The sequence below is a fragment of the Rhagoletis pomonella genome, unplaced genomic scaffold (assembly GCF_013731165.1).
Source record: "Rhagoletis pomonella isolate Grant_MI unplaced genomic scaffold, Rhpom_1.0 Rhpom_scaffold_00006, whole genome shotgun sequence".
Lineage (NCBI taxonomy): Eukaryota > Metazoa > Arthropoda > Insecta > Diptera > Tephritidae > Rhagoletis > Rhagoletis pomonella.
Window position 1 is genome coordinate 75,956,674 of NW_023458560.1, and position 9,854 is coordinate 75,966,527.

The following is a 9,854-nucleotide window of genomic DNA, read 5'->3' on the forward strand; positions in this document are numbered from 1 at the left end:
GGCGTAGTACGCGAGACATTTTGCACTGCAGGATGAGGGTTAGAAAAGGGAGACATTAGAAAACTTGCCACAAGCAACACATCTCATACCAAGAGAACTGCGTGGCAGGTGAAGGTCGGAAAGTGGGACTTTTTACATACCTCTATTGTATTCAAGATTTAAGTTCAAATCGATTTTCTATTTGTTTATTTTTAATGCAGTTTTCTGCTTTTAAATGCATTTAAATCTGTTATTTCGCGAAAACTGCCGCAAGACACGTGCTGTGAATTTTCTGCTCGTCTCGAAAACACACTAGACAACTTCTACAGCTGTTTTATGAGCGTTGCCACAAGCGAGAAAATTTCTAAATTTTCGTTCCCATACAGTTATAGACGAAACATCGATGTTTTGCAACTATCGATGCAACGTTTGCATCCCTATGTATGGGTAATTTGAAAATTCTTTACATGCTTTCTCACGTTTTTTTATCTTGATAAAGTTACGGCTCGTCTCCACTGGCAAAAGTTTTTGCCTACCAACTGTAATTTTTATTGCCTGATATAAAATTTATCAGAGGCAGTATTTGCGCGTGGGCATTTTTTAACTTGCTAAAAGAATTTGTAAGATGCCTTCTACCAAGTATTTTTCCCTGATGTAAGGGCTCTTTACATACGACTTTTGTTTCGCTTTGCTTCAGAGTTCGGCTTTGACAGATAAGTTCAATACATGATTTTATATGAGTCTTGCTAAATAGAATTCGGGGAAAGCAAAGTGAAGCAAAATCATGGGCAACTCTCAGCCTTTGCGCGCTTTGGCAATCAGCTATTTACATGTATCTTTTCTCCTATCTTATCTTATGTATTTTTGACATAATAACAAATATTTTAATATAAAAAAAGCTAAATTTTTCCTCTTATCCCTTGCAGACTTGAATTAAATTGGGTGGGGATAAAATTTTTCTGATGGCATAATATTGTTGGCTGAGACCTAAATATGAACTGGCATAAGAAATTTGGAGTACAATTTGGTTTATTGGAGTGCAGTAGGGTATAGTCGTTGTGCTGGGTATGCAGTTACATCTGCACGGCTATACTCAATCCCGACTCTCTCGTTCGCGTACCCTTGGCCATCGTACAGTTTCCTAAGTAAAAACACTATCAGCTGATTGCCAAAAAATGACTACAGCTGATATCACCTATTTTTTGGCATATGCAGTTATCTGTTACAATTTCTTTCACTTCTATTACAATTTCTTCCATTTCTATTACAATGGGATCAAAATATATTAGCACCCTAAATTGAACAGTTGGCGAACATTTAATTGGCTCACCTTAGTTTAAACCAGCCAGAACTGCCACCCTTGACCTTGACCATGCATCAGGTTCATTCCTTATCTTTTTGGACTAAAATCTGAAAAGTGTCAAAATGCCAGAGCGTAAGCAAAATGCGCTCACTTAAAGAGAGTAACAGGAAAAGTAAAGGAACGCAAAAAACCAAATTTTTAGTCCAAAGAATGGCAACAACAAAACTAATGTCAAATAAGAACAGAAATGTATGTACAAAACACATTCACACAAGCACAAGCACAATAAACACTTGCTATATCAATTATTTTTTGCCTCCTTCCAATTTCAATTCATTTCTTTTACTTTTTAGATTATTCTCACTTTTTGCGTATTCTTTAATTTCCGTTAATTTAAATTCAGTTGAGTTTGACACTTTTCAGGATTTTGCCAGAAAAAATTCTTCTGACTAAATCTGACTACTTCGGACTGATGAGAGTCGCTCTCACTGACAGTTGCTCTCTCATTTTTGCTGTCATTTCCGAGTTAAGGAACGCTTTTTGGACTAAATCTGACTACTTCGGACTTTTTCTGACTATTTCTGGGAGATAAGGAACGCGCATATCAATTGGTAAAAAAGGATTCTCGAATTTTTGGATCGATTCACGAATCCAATCGGTATTAAAAAGTCGACAGAAATCGAATCGGAACGCACTATTAATCGATATGCGCTTTAATCGATTTGAAAACGGAATCTCTAGTTTAAATTGATAAAATAAATTGTTGAGGAATCACTTTTGGCTTTGTGGATTACTAGCCCGGCTATCACTCGTCGTTGGTACAATAAACAAAAGGAATCACTCAGATCCGGCCATTATCAACTCTACAACTAAAAGAAAAAACGAAGTCGTCACCATGTCATGGGAAATCGTCACGAAATCAAGAAAAGCTAAGAATTTAGATAAGAAGGTGGAGGCTCATACTGAGAAAAAACGTTTGGCATCCATGGACCCAAAACTAGAGGAGATTTTGCCTTTGCATGAGTATCGCAATTTATTGTCTGGCCAAAGAGGGAAAGACAACTTATCGCCTGCGGAGTCGGCAAGTTCCTCTACCAAATCGAAAGAATCTCCAAGAAAAACAAGTTTCAAAGAAAAATCAACGAAAAAGGAACATATTTTGCAGCAACAAGCAAAGTTGAAGCCGGCGGTTTCAAAAGCTATAAATATAGAGTCCGTGCTACGTAATATTACAGCAAATGATTTCGCAAGCCAATTGGAGCAGTTAAAATTTGCTTATCCTGGTTCCGAGCTTCTTTGGCTTAAAGGCGTTGCAAGTTTTTTCAACGAAAAACTTCTGTTCGATAGCGATCCGATATTTTCGGGAAAATCAATGAATTATCCGTGCAATTTAATAAATGCAGAACTTAAAACTGCCGTTCTTGATTTTTTAGAATCGGTGGGAGAAGAGAATTTATCATATTTCTACCACACTTTACTAATTAGTATGACTACGGAGCTTTCCAAGAATTTACCAATTGTGGGTTACAAGTTCATACTTCAATTAATTGGCCGACATTGGCCACATGTTGCATCGAATAACATGGCAAAAATTGCTTTATTACGAAATTCTTATCAAAATAGGCGCATCATTTGTTTAAACATACTTTGGGCAATTGGCCAAGGTGGCTTAGAGCAGATAACAGAGGGAATTAAAGTCTGGCAAAATTTAATGTTACCCACTCTCGAATTAAAGAGCTATACAAAATTCACAACGGAATATTTAGAGAAAGTTTTGAGTGCATCCGATGAAAGTTGTACAATAACTTTGAATCAAAATGAATTCTTCTCGTTCTACAACGCATTAAAAACAAGTTATTCCATTCCAAAAGAGAACCAAGAGACCCTTATAAAATGTGCACATGGCTTTCTGATTAAGTACATTTTATCTAGCAGCAAGCATGCAAACATATTTCTTACGCTTTTCCGTAATATTGTGGAACCAAGCAGAAGTCGCAGTGAGTTAGCTGGATGTCTTTGTTGCCTTGTAAATAGTGAAGATAGCTTTAAAGTATGGAAGATGAATTACAAAAAGCAACTGCTGTCATCCTTTTTGCTATTTAAAGAAATAGAAAGGCAACTGGATAATGATGATAAAAATGTTTTAAAGCTGGCTTGTTCCAACCCATTTCGTACATTTCTGGAGGAAGCTCAAAAGCTCAATGATGAACTAGTTACATCAAAGCGGAAAGATCAAATTGCAGAAGATCTGATAGATGTTGTCAAGACCATCCAAGAAAAAACTTCACAACAAAAAAAGAAACAAAGCACTGAGCAGAATAAATGTGGTATCTGCAAGTGGATCCTGGGCAGTTTTGTATTGATCACAGTGATTGCTGCTGTGTTGATCTACGACACGAATTTAAATGGGAAAGGTGTGTTTGAACATTCAGCTACTGGGAAAGTCTTGAAGAATGCCGGAGTGTTACCGCATGTGGAGAAAGCATGGTACATGTCAATGGGAGCTGCAGCACGTGGTTACAAATGGGCCGAACTCCATGTACCACCATACGCGAAGACTGCTGGCCAGCTGGTATGTGATGCCTTCAAATTGTCACGCAATGCCGCCTGTAATATATATGGTGTGCTCTCAGATTTTGTAGCGTCTAAACTACCTGCTGCTGCACAATTTCTCGAACAATATGTTCCTGGTTTCTCTAAAAGAATCGGCGACACTTCAATAGCAGTCAAAAATGTTTGTGTGGACGTGTTTGGAAAGACAGTAGTCTTCTTTAAGACACAGGTTTTCATTGACCGCTTTTCTCCCGAAAACCTTAGCAAAGTTGCGAATCAGACTCGCAATGCTGCACTCGAATACTATATGCAGTTCCATAAAAAGGTTGATACTTATTCAAAATTGAAATGATTTTGAGAACAAATACAAATCTGTACATACATAAAGGCGATCATTTCACCAATTCAATCCAACTCAACAGACCACCTCCACTAAGACCGATGCCAATCACCCAAAAGCAAAAACGATTGCACGGCAAATCATGCCACCAAAATATTTTTGAGTGCTGTTAAGACAACTTTTTATCTCATCATGAATATGTTGAGGTGAACCTTACAAATTGTTTGGTGACTACCAAAAATGAAGCGAATAACTGAAAATTCACTGTACTAAATCTATCTTGCATTTAAGACTTATTTATCTACTTTGATATATTCCATTACATTTTTTTTTTGTTTTGCGAAAACAAAACGGGCACTCAAAGTTAGTATATATGTGCATATATACATATATGTATGTATATTAATGTAACCATTTTGTTAGGGTGCATGAAGTTGTGGCATACTATTCCAGTTTGAATAAAATTTTAGTCGATTGATAAAAAAAATACTATTATGCATTTTTATTAGCTCAGTTTGTGAATTGTGAACAGTGTGGCAAGAACTTTTGGGGCCGACCGGCTAAATTGGCAGAAAAAAAAACGGCGAAAAACGGCTAAAATGCTTCAACTAAAATTCAAATGGGTAAAAGTACACTTTAGCTTACATGGCCAAAAACGGACGAAAAATTTCGAGAGTGTTGTCAACCGACGCGTTTTAAGGCCAATAATCCGAGAGCGGAAATAGACTTTTTTGACTTAAAGTGTTATTTTCAAAAAACGCTTGCACTTTCGCACTTTCTTTTGATGTATTTCACGCAAATGTGTATATGAACACAGCTTAACATGTCTTTATTTGTTTTTGTACATTTGTGATGTATTAAGAAAAAACATGTGTGCAAAATGGTTTATTTAATTGCAATATTCCGATCTTGAAAATTCCGCACAACAATCTGAAGTGAAGTTAATACAAATAAGATGAAGGAAAATGAGTGCATCCACTTTATTAAAAATAGTTCAGTTTTAAAATTCATTTTATGTAGGGTTGACTTTTTGTATTTATAAAGTATTTGTGCGTTCAACTCCTTTTTGCGTAGGCGTAGGGATTATAACCCTCACTACGTAGAATTCCCCTATCTGTGTTGCCAAAAAAGGGGCTGAACACATTTTGCAGAGAACACCTTTCAATTTTAAATTTTAACTTTTTTTAATAGAGTGGCAGCACCAGTTTTCCTCCATCTTATTAAGGTTAGTTTCACAAAATTTTTGAGCGGAATTTTCAAGACCGGAATATTGCAATTAAATAAACAATTTTGCACATATATTTCACTTAATGTATTACAAATGTACTTAAACAAATAAATACGTGTTAAGCTGTGTTCATTTACTCCTTTTATTTTCGTGAAATACATCAAAAGAAATTGCGAAAAGTGCAAGTGTTTTTTTTTTGCAAATAACTCTTTAATTAATTTAAAAAGTTAATTACCGCGCTCGGGTTATTATTATTGGCGTTAAACCGGGTCGATTGACACCACTCGCGAAATATTTCATCCATTTTTGGCCATGTAAGCTAAAGTGCACTTCAAATATTTTATTTAAATAAATCCCAAGTAGAAACACTAGTAAATTCGTTAAGTTATTTTTGGTTAACAAAGGATATACCTTATATCAGAAGACATGTTTATATTACGGATGTTGCGAATGTGAAATTGAAGACATCCGCGGATGCGAATGCGGATGCGGATGTCTAACGGCTAACATCCGCGGATGCGGATGCGAATGTGGATGTCAAGTATTCTTAAGAAACAATTAAATTAAGTTATTTAGGTAATTGAATTTAAAAATTGGAATATTATATTTAAAAAAAAAAAGTAATGAGAACTGCATCGCGGCTGAAATTATCGGATGTATCCTCTTAACTTTCACCTTCACTTGAAGAATCTAGCATAATGGCGAGATCGTTGTTTAAACACCGCTTTGCTCTTTTATTTCCATTTTGACGCATTTCAATGTGGGATGTGTTACTTTAAATTGGCTTTGCTTTTGGTTTTTGTTCAATTAAATTTTCATAATTTTCCCAATTAAATAAGGCAATTTAAAAAAGTTGGGAATTAAAATTTAGAATTTTTTGTTTACTAATTAAATGTTTATGTTCGTTTTTTTTGGAAATTAAATAAGTTTTCTGCAAGAAATTTTGAAAAAATACATAAATACTGTTGTTGTTGTTGTTGTTGTTGTTGTAGCGGCTACTGTAAATACGCATAAGTTGTGCTTGAAATTATCCCTGTTCCCCTTACCTTGGAACCATTTAGTGGGCGTAAAATAATTTAAATCAGCATTTATGTAATACTTATTTTATGATTTTTAATTTCTCGCTCAGAGATAATAATTACTATCGAGTTTTATATTTTTCCACTTAAACGAAAATGATTATATATAAAATTTACAAACACAGCGGATCTTAAATTGTACCAGATCTATCAGGATCATATCGTTGTTGTTGCATTTGCAGGCAAATTTTTTATCCGTAGCCCGATCATTGCCTAAGAAACGCACAACTATTATCTTGGTGCGAACAAATAAAAATCATAAAATAATCATTATCTTATATCGAAAAAATTAAAACCGAGCAGTGATAATTCCCTTTGAGCGAAAAAATAAAGTTAAAGTCATCTTTAATCTTTATTGGATATGCTCGAAAAATAAAATTCAGTGTAAATTACAGTAGAACGTAGTGGCACTTAGAAGCTACCTTGCCTGGATTAACGTATGGGTTACTTTTTTTTGATAGATGCACCAGGGACCGATATATTTGAAAAATCTTATTTATGGTCCGATTTGGTTGAAATTTGGCACATAGGTAGCTTTTTACCTAGATTAGCATATACGATCCGTTTTTTTTTCTTTAAATGGACCAGGGTCCGATCTATTTGAAAAATCTTATTTATGGTCCGATTTTAATTATATAAAGAGAAGTCCCTTCTTTTTACAAGAGGTGATCTCGCGAACGGCTGTCCGGATTTCTATTTGTTTTTTTGAAATTTTTGACACCTACTGCAGACTTTCCTAGGATGGTTATAGGCCAGTGATGGGCACCGCGGGCAAAGCTCTTTTAAGCTTTCTATACATTTTTATACATTTTGTATAGTCGAGTGCAGAGTAAAATCTCTCCGCCCGTCGCTTTTATAGGCTGATAATAATTTCGATATATCTATCAAGGGAGTGAGGCATCTTCCATACAAATCGCAGTTTTCATACCGTATAATATCTCTGGAAGTATTTGTAGTAAAGTCCTGAAACTTGGTATGGAGATATTTGAAATCAATCCCATACTTATAGAGAAAAGTGGGGGTTATTGGAAAAGAGGCGTGGCGCCTTCCAACCATACTGAAACTTTTAATAAAATAAATATTGAATTTCTGTGGACCAACCCCACTTTGAAATGGCCACCAACTGTACAATACAGATTCGGTGACGATTCACCATCGAATCATTGTTGGCCCAAGAACTTCTTCGGGGACATAACGATTTCATAAGATTATTTAAGACGGCAATGGAATAAATATACGCATTCTGACGACCATAAAACCAAACGTGAACGTGAATTGTTGGTGAAAACGTTGGATCAAATGTTTTAGTAAAAATTAATTGTGGGCGGGACGAAGTCCGTCGTGTCTGCTAGTAGTAAATAAAATAGAACAACGAGTTTTCTTAATGATTTCTCAATATTTAACTGGTTTATTTAGCATTTCCAAAATAAATATTTGTAGTTATGTACTTGTTTATTTAAAAAAATGGAAATTAATCATTTTTCATATACAAACTTAAATTAGTCTATTTGCTAAATTTAATATAAGGCTACTTTCTAAGTATGTATGTATGTATGTATGTATGTATGTATAAGTATGTACGTACGTTCCGATTGGTGTGTGCATTTCTTGTAAGCTAAAGTTTGTTTGTATTTGGAAAAAATTTAATACTCAATTAGCTAGTGAAAACACGCTATAAAGCAACAAAGTTATGCATGAAAGCATTTTCGTACGATTTCAAACAAATGCTATAAACTGCATAATATATATTAAAATTTCTATATTTTATTTCGCATTACATTACATTGAGCTGCTGTAGTTTTGTTTTACTTTTTACTCAAACGCAGGATACGTTCCTTAAGGCCGCCTGGCTTCAGTTTTGTGGTTTTAACATTTTTGCGTGATTGTGTCTGAATTTGCTTCGACTTGCGTAACCTAAAAGTTGAAAACGAACAAAAAATTTTTTAATTGCTATTGGATTTTTTCGCCCTTAATTTCTGCACTTACAAGTCGTCATACAACGTGGCAATCTCCTTCTTCCAAATGTCCTTAAAGTCATTGGTGAAGTTCGTCCAATACTCAAAGAACTGATCGGGCGTGCATTGTTCCAAGGCGCGAGATTTGGGCGTGTAGTGATAGAAGCGCATCGTTTCGATGAACATCTCTCGCGACTCATCCAAGTCTTTGTAGAGTTTATCGATTGTCTTTGTTGCGCTCTCAATGAACTCCTCCATTTTCGATTTGAATGGTTCCAAAGTGCCTGGAGTTGAGGCTAGAACCACGCGCTCCGTTGTCTTTTTGTTCGCTGGAATGAAGAGGATAAATAAAACGAATTTACACACATACATATGTACATATTTGTATCATCCTTGAAAGTGTCTCCACTTTTACCTTCCCACTCACCTTTCAATTTCTTATGCAATTCTATTATATGCTGCTTGACCTCATCGAAATCCACTTGCGCTGCGCGCTCCACATCTGACGGTTCGGGTATGGGTAGGGTCATCTCTAGCAACTGCACTCCTTCCTTGCGTCGTCTGCTGATATAGGTTCGTACAATGAAATGCAACAGCGTCGTCTGTGACTCTTTGGACTTTACGTCCTTGAGCTTTCCCAATATCTCCAATGTGAAACCATCCGCTTGCCCTCGCTGTCGATTCCCGCCGTTCATATAATTTCCCAGTGTGAGTATTATGGCAAAGATCAGCTTAAGGTCTTCGCTCTCAATCAAATACTGCGAAAGCTGTGCAACAACTTCCAATTTTCGCGCAATTACCGTTGCTGCCTCTTCGAACTCGGCTTGGAAGACAATGCATGAGATACGCTCTGTAGACATTGAGATCTGTGAGATTTTGAGCAGGAATTGCTCCGGATAATCGAGTGGTATGTCGCTTTGCGCTGCCTCTTTGATCAGTTCCAACTCCTCGTTTGTTGCCTTAATGTTTATGATCTGCTGTAATGTCTCTAAGCTTACAACCGATGTGTCCACATGGTAGATCGCGTGTTCGATCTCACAGAAGTCGACGTGTAGACTACGCGACACAATGCCGACATTCTGAGAACGCTTACTATCCAACACTTTTATAGCCTTCACACGTACCACCTTCTTCTCTTTTGGCTTGCTAACGGGTACCACAGCCTGCCGTGAGAAGAGTTCGGTAAATTCGTCGATGTTATCGAGATTTGTTTCTTCGATCTCCTGCCAGATTTCCTTGGGCGCTGCTGAGTCGGTAACATCGTCGGGCGAGCTACCGCTAGAGTCAGTACTGGCTTGCGGAGTTGTAATCCTAGGGGGTGGTGCTGGCGTAACTATGCGTGTCCAGTAGAGGGGTTTCATGGGCTTAGGCGGGTTGACGGCAGTCTTTCTAAGAGCTGGTATGAAAAAAAAAAAAA

General features: G+C 36.5%; 3 protein-coding genes across 3 annotated transcripts in view; 1 reads left to right on the forward strand and 2 right to left on the reverse strand.

Annotated features, from left to right (window-relative positions):
* LOC118741309 (probable RNA-binding protein EIF1AD) overlaps positions 1–301 on the reverse strand; it is a 1,293-nt gene extending 992 nt beyond the window's left edge. The window contains exon 1 of the mRNA XM_036473244.1: positions 141–301. The gene's annotated coding sequence lies outside the window, so the exon portion shown is untranslated. The remainder of the gene's footprint in view (positions 1–140) is intronic.
* A 1,712-nt stretch (positions 302–2,013) lies between these two features.
* LOC118741305 (transmembrane protein 214-like) lies at positions 2,014–4,664 on the forward strand. The gene is made up of 2 exons (XM_036473239.1): positions 2,014–4,379; positions 4,415–4,664. The coding sequence occupies exon 1, from the start codon at positions 2,178–2,180 to the stop codon at positions 4,185–4,187; it is 2,010 nt and encodes a 669-aa protein (XP_036329132.1). The 5' UTR covers positions 2,014–2,177; the 3' UTR covers positions 4,188–4,379; positions 4,415–4,664.
* A 3,228-nt stretch (positions 4,665–7,892) lies between these two features.
* LOC118742107 (protein cappuccino-like) overlaps positions 7,893–9,854 on the reverse strand; it is an 8,223-nt gene continuing 6,261 nt past the window's right edge. Inside the window, exons 2-4 of the mRNA XM_036474070.1 lie at positions 8,865–9,833; positions 8,469–8,766; positions 7,893–8,396 (exon numbers count right to left, since the gene is read on the reverse strand). Coding sequence (XP_036329963.1) covers positions 8,288–8,396; positions 8,469–8,766; positions 8,865–9,833 — 1,376 coding nt within the window. The 3' untranslated portion in view covers positions 7,893–8,287. The remainder of the gene's footprint in view (positions 8,397–8,468; positions 8,767–8,864; positions 9,834–9,854) is intronic.

Excerpts from the sequence above, each read along its gene's own strand:
- LOC118741305 (XM_036473239.1), top strand. The coding sequence starts at position 2,178 with ATGTCATGGGAAATCGTCACGAAATCAAGAAAAGCTAAGAATTTAGAT.